This window comes from Berghia stephanieae, chromosome 9, assembly GCF_034508935.2.
Source record: "Berghia stephanieae isolate SIO BIC M18660-M18661 chromosome 9, UCSD_Bste_1.3, whole genome shotgun sequence".
Lineage (NCBI taxonomy): Eukaryota > Metazoa > Mollusca > Gastropoda > Nudibranchia > Aeolidiidae > Berghia > Berghia stephanieae.
In genome coordinates, this window is record NC_088368.1 from 421,619 (window position 1) to 437,905 (window position 16,287).

At 37.8% G+C, this 16,287-nt stretch overlaps 2 protein-coding genes across 2 annotated transcripts in view; one reads left to right on the forward strand and one right to left on the reverse strand.

Annotated features, from left to right (window-relative positions):
• The window catches only part of LOC144979422 (protein FAM78B-like), a 21,872-nt gene extending 21,002 nt beyond the window's left edge, over nt 1-870 (reverse strand). The window contains exon 1 of the mRNA XM_078926065.1: nt 509-870. Coding sequence (XP_078782191.1) covers nt 509-738 — 230 coding nt within the window. The 5' untranslated portion in view covers nt 739-870. The remainder of the gene's footprint in view (nt 1-508) is intronic.
• A 244-nt stretch (nt 871-1,114) lies between these two features.
• On the forward strand, nt 1,115-12,225 carry LOC144979423 (polyisoprenoid diphosphate/phosphate phosphohydrolase PLPP6-like). Its single transcript, XM_078926066.1, has 2 exons — nt 1,115-1,579; nt 8,739-12,225. The coding sequence occupies exons 1-2, from the start codon at nt 1,276-1,278 to the stop codon at nt 9,119-9,121; spliced, it is 687 nt and encodes a 228-aa protein (XP_078782192.1). The 5' UTR covers nt 1,115-1,275; the 3' UTR covers nt 9,122-12,225.
• Nucleotides 12,226-16,287: the final 4,062 nt, after the last annotated feature.

The window sequence follows — 16,287 nt, forward strand, 5'->3', positions numbered from 1 at the left end:
ATCAAACTCGAGTCTACGAGTCCACGTACTTCACTCTGTCTCTAAAGTGTTCAAAATTTAACTTGTCACCTTTTGATCAAACGTTAACCTTTTATATCGAAAAATGTTTATCTTTGTTAATGTTTGTGATTGCAATATACGAAAGTCGCAATGTTATAGGGCCAGTTTGGCAAAAGAATAGGAAACAACAATTAAGAATGGCCAATGGATGGTCTGACATCTGGACCCACTTATGGATCTTGTTTAAAAACAATATTTTGCGTCATTTTTTTAGATTTACATTACAACAATGAGACCATAAGGAATTGGATTATCGGACCTGTAAATAAGTGCACGTCAGTGGTCTCCAGGCCACGCGAGAGCAGACACGTGTTGGGTTTATCGCCAGTGTTGGGATAGAATAAAGTGTCACAAAGACAACATGTTCTCACGGTTCGAGTTAGAGTTAGATACGACGGAACACACTCATTAAAACAAAGTCGACATCATTGATTATTGATCGACCTACCTGAAGTTAGGTGTCCTATATTTCAGCACAGCTGAAGAGCTTTCATCAATATGAGTGGGTTCTTTATCTATCTTAGCATCGATTTCAAGAATTCTTATAACCGGACCTATGCTATCGTTACCAACTGAAATGTTCTCATTACTATTATTGTTTTCCTTATCTAGAGCCCCGTTCCAAACCGACATGGATCCAAGTCCTATTCCATCCGTTGGGTTAACGGAACGATCCATAGTATAAAAATGGAATAAGGGCCCCAACAGTTTTATTTTAAGCTATTGCACCATTAGGATCTTATATCAAATTTTTTACTCGAAGGCCTAAGAGATCCGTTCATCTTCTTGGTTACTAAGGATGTTTGTTTACGTCAGGTAGATACTCTCAATACCAATGCTTTACAAAAGATGCAAACTTCCTTCACGCGCATTCACATCGAAATAATATTTGATGTAATGGCGCTTTGTTTGCTTCAAAACTTGATAATCAAACCGATACTTATGGTTGATTATCATGAACAAGATCAAATGTCGACACAGACTTATGAATATTAATTTCACAGTCGAAACAAGCCAACTTCATCACTTTATTGCAAGTGGAAACAGCTGTTTCATACCTAAAGAGACTCCATTATAGAAGAGTTCATTTGTTGATTACAGCGACCAAGTTGAAAGTGATCTCTCACTCGGCTTCTTCAACTTTAATTTCTATAATTTAAAGGTAATTCTTATCTCCTTATTTGAGAGATATATACCATACCGATACATTTGAAGATGAAAAAACGTCCGATATCAAAGAAAAATGATGGAAAAGCAAATGAAAACGAGGAAACTGCTACAGAGGTCTGCACGTCAGCTTGTCTTTCGTTGTGGGATTCATTTCTCATGTTGGACCACCGCTTCACAACTCATCTAGCAGTTTGTGCCACTGTCGAATCTCCCTTAGGTCATTTACGACCACTCATGAAAATCCTGGAAATAAGTTGCCATGGAGCACCTTGGATTATGGGGAGTGTCATCTACTTTCTTTGCTCACATAAATCTCAAGACATCGTCATTGCTGTGAATTTACTCTTCGGTGAGTTATTAGATTTTTTTATAGATAGACGTCTAGTTGTTTTGAATTATATCATCAGATCAGAAATGATTTATTGTTTATGTTATACATTTAACGGCATCAAAGAGGTGAGTGCCGCACAGTAGGATGATCTCAGTCACAGTGTCAATGAGTCGACTTGGGTTCCGAACCGTAACCTTTCTGTGGCTGTGGAAAAGTTTTAAAATAATGGAAAGAGGAAGAAATAGTAGCGATTGCTGATTTCCTGTAAAAATGCAGCCGAGAGACTATGATTCCATGTGGCACGGTCGGGGTATGAGTCCCTCGGCTGTAGTAGTAGTAGTAGTCGTAATAGTAGTAGTAATAGTAGTAGTACCACCACCTTGAGATTTTGATGGAAGACGCTATAGAAATATTCGTAGTAGTAGTAGTAGTAGTAGTACTAATTGTAGTAGTAGTAGTAGTAGTAGTAGTAGTAGTAGTAGTAGTAGTAGTAGTAGTAGTAGTAATAGTAGTAGTAGTAGTAGTAGTTATAGTATGTACAATGTTAATCAAATTAAGACAGTGATTCCATGTGATGAGCACGTACAGACAAGTGGTTCAGATCCTTTGTCAGCTCTGGTTCCTTGACCACCAACGCAAAGTAAGTGTTGGTGAAAGAAGTAGCAACGTCAGGAATGCGTTATTATAGTTTGGGCAGTTTATAGCATTTGAAACACACACAGTTCTTCTTCTTGTTCTTGTTCTTTGGGTTAAGACAGCCAGTGAATTCATGTTGACAATTTATGCTGCTCTCTCATGTAGTCTACATTAGGTAGGCGGATAAGACGTTTCTGAAAGCTTCCATGTTGGGTGCGTAGACAATTTCATCTGGGAGGCTATTCCACTCCTTTGCTGTTTTGGGGAAAAAACTTGATTGTCTGTGAGATGTTTTTTGAGGCTGGAATATTGTATATCAGTGGATGTGTTGTACAAGCGCTATGTCAGTGGGTCGAAAGTTTAGGTTGAAACTTGGATGTTATATTAATATTAATTTGACCATGGTGATATTTGTACAAGTTAATGAGTCTGGACTGTTGTCTACGGGCAATGAGTGGCAGTAATCCAAGGATCTTTATGTCGGAGTCTGTTATTTCTTCTATGTAACATTTGTTTGTTCCATCTTATCGCTCTTCATTGTGCTTTTTCGAGGATATTAATACCAACCATTGTGTGTGGATCCCATACAGAACATGCATTCTTCAGTGATGGTCTGACCATGGCTTTGTAAGAGGCTAATTTTGTGGATTGGTTGCTTGTTTTAAGATTTCCTTTTAAAAAGCCAAGGGTCTTATTTGCTTTGTTTGTGATGTATTGAATGTGGTTGCTCCATTTCATGTCTGTTGTTATTGTTACGATGTATTGAATGTGGTTGCTCCATTTCATGTCTGTTGTTATTGTTACGATGTATTGAATATGGTTGCTCCATTTCATGTCTGTTGTTATTGTTACGATGTATTGAATGTGGTTGCTCCATTTTATGTCTGTTGTTATTGTCACGATGTATTGAATGTGGTTGCTCTATTTCATGTCTGTTGTTATTGTTACACTGAGATATTTTGTTTGGTTTACTTCTTCCAGCTTCTGTCCATACAAGTGATAATTATGTTGGTAATTCGTGCCACGGCGAGACATTCGATATTTCTGAGCACTTGCTGTGACTGAAAGACATTTTCCAATGCTCTTCCCATGTCGCCAAATGGTTGAGGCCTCGTTGTAATTGAATTTGGTGTGGAATGCCTTTTATATTTTTGTGACAAGCTGTATCATCTGTAAAGTGTCTTGTTACAGAATTGAGGCCTATGGGTAGATCATTTATAAAAAAAACAGGAACAACAGAAGGCCAAGTACGGAGGATTGTGGTACGACAGACTCAACTGGGATATAAGGGGATTTTTCTCCATTAACTAATACAACTTGTTCACGATCTAATATAAAGTTGCATTTAATTTTCCTCTTATTCCATAATGTTGGAGCTTCTATACGAGGATACAGTGACTGACTTTGTTGTAAGCTTTGCTGAAATATCGTCTTGACCACCTGCATCCATAGCCTGTGTTATTTCTTCTGTCAGGCCAATGAGTTGAATCTCATATGATATTTACGGAACCTGTGCTGTTGTAGACAAATTATTTTATTTTGCTCACAATAGTTTGAGATGCTACTGGCGATGATGTGCTCTAGAATCTTACAAGGAATGCAGGTTAAATGACATCAGTCGATAATTTACAGGTTTGCTTTGTCGTCTTTCTTTAAAATCAGAGTTACTGGTTACTGGGTGATTTTCCAGTCAAATGGTATTATGCCGGTGTCAAGAGACAATTGATACATTTTTGTAAGCACAGGAGCAAGTTTGGATGCGAACTCTTTCAATACACGCAGAGATAAGCCATCTGGGTCAGTTGCTTTTGTGGGGTCAAGGTTTTGTTACAAGTTTGTGACACTGTTTGTTGTGATTATGATATCCTTGTGGCATCAGCTTGTTTTTGGCACTCTTCACATTGAATTCTTTGACAGTAAAATTCTCATTTGGACTGAATGTGGACTGGAACTGTTTGTTTATTATTGTCAGTGACTCGTCTTCCTCTTTATCCTAGTGGGGCAACCCAGATGTTTACCCTTTGTTAAGATGCCATGAAAGGCCAGAAGCTTTTTGTTGTGCATGATTTGTCTACAGACTCCATGATTCAGCCCTCAATGTAGCTCCAATAATCCCTGCGTATTTGCTATCATGTTTGCTTTTTGAGTGTTGCATTGTATTCTTTTAGGTCTTCTCTTCCAGTTCGTTTCATTTTTGAGTGAATCTGGTTTCTCCTTTTGATCATCTTTAAAGTTTTATATTTCAGCCAGACATCTTTTCTTTTCCCACCAATTGCCTTGTACGGTATGAAGGCTGGTTGTAGTCAAGTAATTCTTATCGTAGTTCATCCCATACTTTTCTTACATCAGGCATGTACTGTGTGAGTGTAAAATGGTATCCGATAAAGTGGAGACAGAGGATTGAAGACCTTTCCAATTGGCGTTTTTATAACATGCCACAATTCTAGGATTGTGGAAACTTTGTGTCTCGCTTCTATTTTTATCTGGCAATAGACAATACAATGGTCTGATATAGCAGGGATAATTTCTACAGTAGAGACAAGCTCTGGCTGGGTCGTTACAACAAGATCCAGTTCATTGTTTTTCCTGATTGCCATTTCTACTACTTTCCGTACTTCCGCACTTCTGTTTTTCTGATAATGATGAATGGATTTTTAAAAATGGGAATTCTTGCTCTGGTGTTTGACATGGTTGAAATAAAATGATAATTGATAGACAAAATACAATATATAAAAATCAATGAATTGTAACAGATGAAAGTGTGATGTCATAATAATATAATACAGTTTGGCGAGTACAACAGGAAGTTAGTTGTTGTTTAATACATAGATATTTGTAGCGAGATATGCTTGATTGAATGTAAATTTGAAGATGAAAAATCAAAATATTGAAATAACATAAGTATATTATAAAGAAATAAAATATGCATTTTGAAGGCTGGGATACGTTCATCTAAGGACAGTAAATTTGTCTTTTAAAGTTTACTGTAATAGGATGAAGCTCAATCTAAAATCTCTCATCAAACACACAAGTACATACGACTAAGGAGTCAAACAATAATCATATCAACAGTTATATGTATTAGTCATCAGTTATATCACTTCCTTCATAGTCGGAACACGCACACAAAATTGCATGTGGTTCTCGTTGTGTTAGACACACAATGTTTTCAGTTATGCTATACAAACGTATCCACACATTGATGCTAGCCCATAATACTAGTAATAATAATATTTTCATATGTATTATATTTGCAAATGAATGAAGCAAAACAATAAAATCTCAATCGATTTTTTGTCAGAGAGTACTCTTAATCATTCTTGAATATAAGTGAGCTTTGTGAATCATTGTAAATGCCCTTGGTGCACATTTGTTCAACTCATACTCATAGAGCCGTGTTTGTGGCACTCATAGAGCTGTGTTTGTGGCGCTCTCTCCACGGGTATTGATGCTGGGTGCAGTCAAGGTTTTCTTTTGACTTCTTTGTTTATCCAGCAGTGAATGGAACAATTGATTTGTGTGACTTTGCAAGAGAAAAGTGTTTTTATCCAAAAGATGGCAAAAGCAATCAATTGTCATGTCTGATATTAGGTGTGTCATATTAAATTAGGAGTGGCACAATGTGTACAACTACAACACATCATAAACTGTTGAACCATCCTAGACATCGCATGGGGAATATTCACACTGACACGGATAACACCAATTTTGTAATTTTGCTTTTGCGATTTGCCTTTTACTTTGTCATGCTGTACAAATTACACAACTGTAACTAATTCTAAGTTGGAGTACTGGGATATTGGCACGGTTGGGGGGGGGGGGGGGGGAGGGGTGTTCACTCCTTAACAAGACAGGATGAGTGTGAGAGAGATAAGAGGAGAGGACATTCATCACTGAATGTGAAATTCAGTTCTCTCTCTCTCTCTCTCTCTCTCTCTCTCTCTCTCTCTCTCTCTCTCTCTCTCTCTCTCTCTCTCTCTCTCTCTCTCTCTCTCTCTCTCTTTTTTTTTTTTTTGTCTTTTCTTTAGCAATAAAAATGAAATAAAGAATGTGTCATTCACAAGTCATAGAAGTAAAGGGAACATTCAAAGATAAATTTCTTTCTAATAAAAAACAATTGAGATACTGCAAGGGAGGGACAAAGCCTTTTCGTCCGGTGAAAGTCTTGATACTGCAGGGGAGGGACAAAGCCTTTTCCTCCAGTGAAAGTCTTGATACTGCAAGGGAGAGACAAAGCCTTTTCCTCCAGTGAAAGCCTTGATAATGCAGGGGAGGGACAAAGCCTTTTCCTCCAGTGAAAGCCTTGATACTGCAAGGGAGGGTCAAAGCCTTTTCCTCCAATGAAAGTCTTGATACTGCAAGGGAGAGACAAAGCCTTTTCCTCCAGTGAAAGTCTTGATACTGCAAGGGAGGGACAAAGCCTTTTCCTCCAGTGAAAGCCTTGATACTGCAAGGGAGGGTCAAAGCCTTTTCCTCCAATGAAAGTCTTGATACTGCAAGGGAGAGACAAAGCCTTTTCCTCCAGTGAAAGTCTTGATACTGCAAGGGAGAGACAAAGCCTTTTCCTCCAGTGAAAGTCTTGATATTGCAAGGGAGAGACAAAGCCTTTTCCTCCAATGAAAGCCTTGATACTGCAAGGGAGGGACAAAGCCTTTTCCTCCAGTGAAAGCCTTGATACTGCAAGGGAGAGACAAAGCCTTTTCCTCCAGTGAAAGCCTTTTCTATTGTCTTGTAAGCCTTTTCCTCCAGTGAAAGCCTTTTCTATTGTCTTGTAAGCCTTTTCCTCCAGTGAAAGCCTTTTCTATTGTCTTGTAAGCCTTTTCCTCCAGTGAAAGCCTTTTCTATTGTCTTGTAAGCCTTTTCCTCCAGTGAAAGCCTTTTCTATTGTCTTCTAAGCCTTTTCCTCCAGTGAAAGCCTTTTCTATTGTCTTGTAAGCCTTTTCCTCCAGTGAAAGCCTTTTCTATTGTCTTCTAAGCCTTTTCCTCCAGTGAAAGCCTTTTCTATTGTCTTCTAAGCCTTTTCCTCCAGTGAAAGCCTTTTCTATTGTCTTCTAAGCCTTTTCCTCCAGTGAAAGCCTTTTCTATTGTCTTCTAAGCCTTTTCCTCCAGTGAAAGCCTTTTCTATTGTCTTCTAACCTTTTCCTCCAGTGAAAGCCTTTTCTATTGTCTTCTAAGCCTTTTCCTCCAGTGAAAGCCTTTTCTATTGTCTTCTAAGCCTTTTCCTCCAGTGAAAGCCTTTTCTATTGTCTTGTAAGCCTTTTCCTCCAGTGAAAGCCTTTTCTATTGTCTTGTAAGCCTTTTCCTCCAGTGAAAGCCTTTTCTATTGTCTTGTAAGCCTTTTCCTCCAGTGAAAGCCTTTTCTATTGTCTTCTAAGCCTTTTCCTCCAGTGAAAGCCTTTTCTATTGTCTTGTAAGCCTTTTCCTCCAGTGAAAGCCTTTTCTATTGTCTTCTAAGCCTTTTCCTCCAGTGAAAGCCTTTTCTATTGTCTTGTAAGCCTTTTCCTCCAGTGAAAGCCTTTTCTATTGTCTTGTAAGCCTTTTCCTCCAGTGAAAGCCTTTTCTATTGTCTTGTAAGCCTTTTCCTCCAGTGAAAGCCTTTTCTATTGTCTTCTAAGCCTTTTCCTCCAGTGAAAGCCTTTTCTATTGTCTTGTAAGCCTTTTCCTCCAGTGAAAGCCTTTTCTATTGTCTTGTAAGCCTTTTCCTCCAGTGAAAGCTTTCTATTGTCTTCTAGCCTTTCCTCCAGTGAAAGCCTTTTCTATTGTCTTGTAAGCCTTTTCCTCCAGTGAAAGCCTTTTCTATTGTCTTGTAAGCCTTTTCCTCCAGTGAAAGCCTTTTCTATTGTCTTGTAAGCCTTTTCCTCCAGTGAAAGCCTTTTCTATTGTCTTCTAAGCCTTTTCCTCCAGTGAAAGCCTTTTCTATTGTCTTGTAAGCCTTTTCCTCCAGTGAAAGCCTTTTCTATTGTCTTCTAAGCCTTTTCCTCCAGTGAAAGCCTTTTCTATTGTCTTGTAAGCCTTTTCCTCCAGTGAAAGCCTTTTCTATTGTCTTGTAAGCCTTTTCCTCCAGTGAAAGCCTTTTCTATTGTCTTGTAAGCCTTTTCCTCCAGTGAAAGCCTTTTCTATTGTCTTCTAAGCCTTTTCCTCCAGTGAAAGCCTTTTCTATTGTCTTGTAAGCCTTTTCCTCCAGTGAAAGCCTTTTCTATTGTCTTGTAAGCCTTTTTCACAGACAAACAAAAATGAATATATCAGCTCTAAAAAAAAAACCCAAAAAAAAAACACTGAAAGTAAAAACCAGATTAGATGGCAGAGGAATATTTCTTGTGGTCGTTCTGTTTTTTAGTCTCATGTTTATGTTTTCATTGTTTGTTGTTGATGGCTGAAGAAGGGTTTTGAGCCTGAAACATTCCGTGTTTGATTTTTTTAAAAGCTGTTTTATTGATTTTTGTTTATTACATTTTACAGTCCACAGCTTCTAGCAGCTTTGTATCACCTTGTCAGATTCTTCGTACATTTACATGGTTGATTGTTTTCTGATCTGTTCCAGCTCTACTGTTTGACGTCCTGGTGGTAGCATTGCTGAAATTGACCATCCGAAGAAGTCGGCCGGCCCACAATGTGGCGGACATGTTTGGAGCTCCAGGGGTTGACAAGTATTCCTTTCCATCCGGCCATTCCACCCGGGCAGCCATTATGGCCTTGTTCATGTGTCACCATCTGTTTGTTAACCCGTTGTACATGGTGATGACGTATGTATGGGCTGGGGCTGTTTGTATTTCACGTATATTACTAGGCAGACATCACATATTTGATGTGGTATGTGGTATATTGATTGGCATCACATCATACTATACCTATCTACGCCTGTGGTTGACTGAGGCCACATGTATGAATTACCTAGACACGTATTTTGGACACGTCCATCTTTGATGTCGGTTTTGCTCAATAGGAATGTTTCAATCATCTTAATTTATTATCGCACAATTAGAACAGCTTGTCCATTTTCTCTTTGATGACTGCAGTAGGCTTAGAGACCTTAGGAGTATGTCCCTCGTCTGTTGGCCGATATACACAATGGCCGATACATACAATGGCCGACACATACAATGGCCGACACATACAATGGCCGATACATACAATGGCTGATACATACAATGGCCGACACATACAATGGCCGATACATACAATGGCCGATATACACAATGGCCGATACATACAATGGCCGATACATACAATGGCCGACACATACAATGGCCGACACATACAATGGCCGACACATACAATGGCCGATACATACAATGGCCAACACATACAATGGCCAACACATACAATGGCCAACACATACAATGGCCGATACATACCAGCCATTTCCATGGTGTCAGTGAGATAGGACTTTTAGGTAGTGAAAGGTTGCCAAATTTCCATATGTTTACGGAATTCCGTATCTTTTAAGCCCTCAGTAGATTTTACAATCACCTGCTAAATTTTTAAATTTTTATTTTAAATTTTTTTTGTCTTGAAATTTGGATTATTATTTTTTCCCCAAAATTGACAGATTTTTATCTTGGTTGGTTGTGACAGGCCTACAGTGGACAAAGTTTGAAGTCTGTATTCGTGAAAACGGAAAAGCTTCAGATGGGAACAGACAGACAATGGACATTTCAGGTTCAAACCCTTCATCAGTGTATTGTTATGCTGATGAAGGGTGTGTACCCAAAATGTCTATAATCTGTACTGTCCCTATCTAAGCCTTTGCCTTTTCATCTTTTCATTTGTATTTTCACGATCCAATGCTTCAGACAGCCCCTCCCCCCCCCACCTAGTCTCTATCAGTGAAAACACTTTGATAAATGTAGATGAATATGAACATTTCTGTAACGCATTTCCATGGAATTACCATGCTCAGTGAGCTTCACAATGTTTCACATATTCTCCCAGCAGGCCAAATAAAACCATATTTCCATTTCATACAGTACCAGTCGCATGCAAGACACCCTTAGATTGTCCCTCACTGATATAGCCAGGTACTTTATCACAATGTCAGGTCCAAAATCTTTCATGATCACTGTCACCCATCCAGTCACTGTTGATGCTTAACATTGCTTGACTTTTGTGAAAAGATGAGCACCCATACTGCTGAAATTCCGATGATGGTGCAGGTACCAGTATACACACACACGCACATACACACATACACACACTCATACATACACGAAACGTACAATGGAATATAATCCTCGTACAAAGGTCACTTTCATATCATTATCAGCAATAAGTACATTCCATCTAGAGAAAAGATTTTTGTATAAATACATTTTTATGAATATTTATTTTGGTTCAACAAATGGTTTTATTTTGGTTTGTGTTAAGCGTGTTTGTGTGTGTGTGTGTGTGTGTGTGTGTGTGTGTGTGTTTTTTGTTTTTTTTTTCATTCAATTTTTTGAATGACAGATTTTCATAAAGAGAATTTATTTTATGAGACCACGTGACTAACAAAATATTGAACAGCAATGAATATCTATACATATTGTTTCAGAGAGAGAGAGAGAGAGAGAGAGAGAGAGAGAGAGAGAGAGAGAGAGGAGAGAGAGAGAGAGAGAGAGAGAGAGAGACTACAACATATGATAAGAAATGGTGATTTAGACCATTTGGGTAGTTTCCCTTGAAATTCGGCTATAACAGGACTCAGTTTTAACGAGATTCCACTGTCAAGTGGTTCAAAACTCTTATAAGGGTGAAGAATGGTTTGAGCCCAAACTTCTCCTTGTCTTTTGTTCTTTCTTTTTTTTTTTATGTAACTGCTATTCTTCCTTTTTACATTCGATTCTTCAACCTGTTATGATTTCGTCCATGATGAAATTTAATCATGAGATTATGTTTGATTTCTTGAATTTGACTCCAAAATGAACTAAATGCACAGTGAACCAAACCCTTACAAACAAAAACAAACACACCAGGTTAGGCAAGTAACGAAAATGAATTCAATTATAGTTTTGTAAATAACTTTTCTGTATTGGCATTTTTCTCTCTCTGGATTTTTTGTCCCATTCTTTCTCCACCCTGCGTCAGTTTCTTATTTATCATTGTGTGCAATAATGTAAGAACTTCAGGGACAGCCCCATGTCAATGCATGAATGTTGGTTTTTATATACATTTGTTTTACATGTCATTTGATCCAAGTCTGATGTTTGCAGCTCAAAATGATCGTATGATTTAAAAAAAAGTGTATTTGAACATTTTTTTTATTGAGGGGAGGGAGGGGGGGGGAGGGGTGATGTTTATCTTGGTAATTTTGTTATTTCCATTTGATCACAGACCCCCCCCCCCCCCCCCTCTTCTATACAGACATTTTAAAATGAATTGGCCAAAGTATTTCCTCCGGTTTTCAATTTTTCAAACCAAAACTTGAGTGAAGAAAGGGCGAAAATGTTGTCCTTTTAGTCCGAATTTGTAAAAGAAACAAACAGAGTTTTTCTCCAATTCTGAATTTTGAATGTGGCTGAAGATTTGGTTGTAAGTTTTTGACATTCTAAATGTCAACCACCTTCCCCCCCCCCCCCCCCCCCCCCCCCACCCGCTGTATAGATTTTTTGTCTGTAGCAGGCTTATGACCATGACGGTTACGATAGATATTTCAATACGGGTATTGTCATTGTTTTATTTATTTGTTGTTAATGACAAACACTCCAACACATATATGCAGGTCTGATAACCCAATTCATTATGGGCTCGTTGTTGTAATGGAAATTACATTTTTTTAAATAACGCAAAATATTGTCCATTACAACAGTGTTAAACTAGGCCCAGAATTGGATTCCGATGTCAGACCTGTATATATGTCACATCTAATCCAACCCATTTGCTATTCTTCAAACTCGTGTCAGACAAATTCACGGATAAGATGAACACAATGTTAAGCTGCTAGAAACTGTGGACTTTGAATAGAACAGCTTCAAAAATAGAACAAAATACGAGAAGATTTTGGGTTCAAGACTCTTCTTCATCCAACAACAAACAAACAATGAAAACAAAAATATATATGACTAAAAAATAACAAACCCAGATCAACGTCTTTTTCTGAGGTGTGAAATTCATTTTTGTATATTAGGATTGGATGAACAGAAATGAAATTCCTAATTCATGTGACACACTTTCACTTTCACGTATTCCTGAATTTGCAAAATAAAAAAATTCTATCATTACGGTTAGTGTGACAGATGTACGTGAGAGCTCAATGATGACGTATACTGTACTCTTTTTGACATTGAAATGATCAAATGTGAAATGTTTGTAGATATCAGTTTTGATTTGAACATGAAATTAAAGATTTTTATCATTATGCAGTCGTAATAGTCTGTATGTCAGTAAATATCTCTTTATGGGAGCTAAGCGGTAACCAGCAACTTTCTTACAATGTCCTATGGTACATTTTCAAAAACAACCGACACATATGACATGATGAATCATTGTCAATTTTAACTGTGATTTGCTTTCTAAATTTACTAAAGTTTCTGTCTATGCTGTTTGGTATTATGATGCAATCTTCTGTGGTCCACTCCGGATAATCGCAATACTTTGGAATCAGCGAACATGTTGTGATTAACCGAAGTTGAGTTTCCTGTCCACCATTGCAACATTTTTGGAGATAATAATAAAATAAATAATAAAATAAAATAAATTGAGCTTTTATATAGCGCAATATCCACTAAATGTGCTCAAAGCGCTTTACAAGGGGTCCCTGGCCAACAGCAACATTTATCATGCAGGACAGGACATGAAGCCTGTTAGGCGACATTACAATTTTTTCGGACGGAGACAACGCTGTTGACGTCAGGTATTCATTTTACACCTGAGTATGGTGAGAGAATGTGAGTAAAGAGCCTTCTCCAAGGACTCAACTATGCGCTGAGCGAGGCTCGAACCCAGGACCTTCCGATACGAAAGCGAGTGTCATACCACTAGACCACATAGCCCTTTTTTGGGCAAGATTTGTCTCAGTTGGTTTAGGAGATGAATTGAACTCATTGATGATTGGAAGTTTTTTTCTGTAATGTGATATCATTCCTCTTGTAAGGGGAAGCCACGATTTCTCCATGGGTTTTTTTTCCAAGCTGCGGTATCTTTGGTCAGTTTCAGATAAAATGTTGGGACAGTTTTCACCACCACTTGTAAGTTTTTATTGCAATTTTGATTGGACCACATAGTGTCATACCATATATGGTAAACTCAAACCAGTTGTTGTAAACATTGCTCTTAGTCCACCACAGACTGAGCAATTTGATTGAAATAAAAATATATGGCAGCCCTGTATAAATTTTTACAAGCAAAAGCAGCTTTGATGCAAGTCGACGTCTTATTCAGATTTGATTCACTTTCACTCTTTTGCTCTCAATATATGTAAGAGTCAAAGAGATTAGCTGTGATGAGAAACAATAAGCTCTCACCAAACTCATTGGTCACAATGCACAGTTGTCAATCCTAATCATCGCTCAGTCTCTCCTTACACTTACAACTGTCAGTCTACCTGTTGTCTAAACTATGTCCAGCCCACTTGCCTCCTATCTAATCTAACGGTCACAGATGACCTCACAAACCCAGACTGCAAAGCCCCACTCTCATAGAGTGGTGACACACTACTGTAGCACATAGAGTGGTGACACACTACTGTAGCACATAGAGTGGTGACACACTACTGTAGCACATAGAGTGGTGACACTGACACACTACTGTAGCACATAGAGTGGTGACACACTACTGTAGCACATAGAGTGGTGACACTGACACACTACTGTAGCATTAGACCCCATTCGTCAACCTGTCACAAATTTCACCCATAATGAAATTTAATTATGAGATTATGTTTGATTTCTTGAATTTGATACTTTTTTAGGTCGAACATTTTTCCAATTATTAACCGAAGTTTGTAGCAATTAATCAGTGACTTTTGTATAGATTTAACTCCATTTCTTGGAAAATATTGCGATTAACCAAAAGTTCTGATGGACCAAGTTGCGATTATCCATAGTGGACTGTACAGTTTGTGGTATTGGGGCTCCTCAATAGCTCAGTTGGTGGAGCGCTCGCTTTACACGGAAAGAGGCCTGGGCAGAGAGAGAGAGAGAGAGAGAGAGAGAGAGAGAGAGAGAGAGAGAGAGAGAGAGAGATGAATGTTGATTCTATGAGTCATAATGAGATTGATGGTTATATTTATTTCAGTCTAGAGTATTAATTGTTGCATTTATTGATTATTTAATTAATTGATGGATTGATTGTTTTATTTAATTATTATATTATATTATTATAATATATTAATTTTATTATTATTAATTGATTATTAATTAAAATTAATATATATTTATTATTTATTATTATTATTATTATTATTATTATTATTATTATTATTATTATTATTATTATTATTAATAAACAATATTCTAATAATAAAATATTAAAAATATTATTATTTTATTATTATTAGATGAATTTTATTCACACGATATATCGGGTGATTATATATAAGTACTATTGCTGTTCTTCTATTATTTTGATCTATATAGTCGAGGTATTGTGTTATCTATGGGAAACCCGACCAATAGGTTTCCTGGCTGTGGAATCCTGACCTCCATATGGCAGAGGTACTTTTGCTGTGTCATCTTTTCCCCAGTCTGGGGTGGGGATCCTGACCTCCCATAGTGGGCAGGGAGGTACTTTGCTGTGTCTTCTATCCCCCTATGTCTGGGTGGGGATCCTGACCTCCCATAGTGGGCAGGGAGGTACTTTGCTGTGTCTTCTATCCCCCTATGTCTGGGTGGGGATCCTGACCTCCCATAGTGGGCAGGGAGGTACTTTGCTGTGTCTTCTATCCCCCTATGTCTGGGTGGGGATCCTGACCTCCCATAGTGGGCAGGGAGGTACTTTGCTGTGTCTTCTATCCCCCTATGTCTTGGTGGGGATCCTGACCTCCCATAGTGGGCAGGGAGGTACTTTGCTGTGTCTTCTATCCCCTTATATCTGTTTTCCAACATGCTTTCTGTCTTTGTCTTGGAATGAGATTACTTAGTTTTTTTCCTGGCCCTGGTCGGGGTCTTCTGGGAGGGAAACAGTCAAATGCATAGTTATTGTTTAGGGGGATGATATTTTTTTCCTTGTAAATCATCTCTCTGTTATGTATTAGTATATTTGTTTATTTTTAATGTATACTGTAAGCATTTGAGTGTATTCCTCTTGGTTGGACTTTGTTCTTGTGTCCGGATGAGACTTATAGGTGATTTCAAACTAAGTACATTGGTGGTGTGCTATTGGAATCTACATCTGATCCCTATTTATTCCCAGTTCCCCTATGTCTTGCTTTCTCTTGGATGCTTCAATTGTAATTCTAGAACTTTTTACTATCCCATTTTCTTCCTTTTTACTGGCGCTGATATAACCTAAATGTGTTGCAAGTGCCGTAAAACCCTTAAAAACAAACAAACATCAAAATAGGTCCAGTCATAAAGACTATCGCTAGGTGCGAGCAAATGGAATTGGCAATAGGGTGGCCACATACTGATTTCCAAGGTTAAATTCAAATGACCATCATAATGCCCTAACGAAAGTAGACGTTTTTACGTGTTCTCATGAGGGATAGGACACAGACACACTATTCATGTGCTTTCATATGAGGTAACATACACGCTACTTCACCTTGATCTAATCCTATTGTAAGATAACATATGTAATGCATGAAGACAATGTCAGGAAATTTAGTCATTTTAAATTTATTGTTTAAATTTAAGGTTACAAAATAATTTAAAGAATTCCAATCAAATCGACAAAGAGACAAATTTCGATAAAGGATTTTATTTTTTAATTATAAATGTTACATCACTCGATTTGTTATAGTTCAAGGCTCAGAAAAGGATTTTGTTTCAGTAAAGAATGGAGATAATATTTTCAGTCAGTGTTAGTGACATGGGGGGTGACTGATGTAGTTCAATGGAAAACTTGCAGTCCGTATTTTCTGACTGTTATGAACAGACACTCGTGTATTTTAATTATTTTATTTCTGTATTGTGGACATTGAAAGAGATCAAGAAAGATGGGCACATTTTATTTTC

Excerpts from the sequence above, each read along its gene's own strand:
- LOC144979423 (XM_078926066.1), top strand. The coding sequence starts at position 1,276 with ATGAAAAAACGTCCGATATCAAAGAAAAATGATGGAAAAGCAAATGAA. Across the intron at positions 1,580-8,738 it reads TGCTGTGAATTTACTCTTCG|CTCTACTGTTTGACGTCCTG; the intron begins GTGAGTTATTAG and ends GATCTGTTCCAG.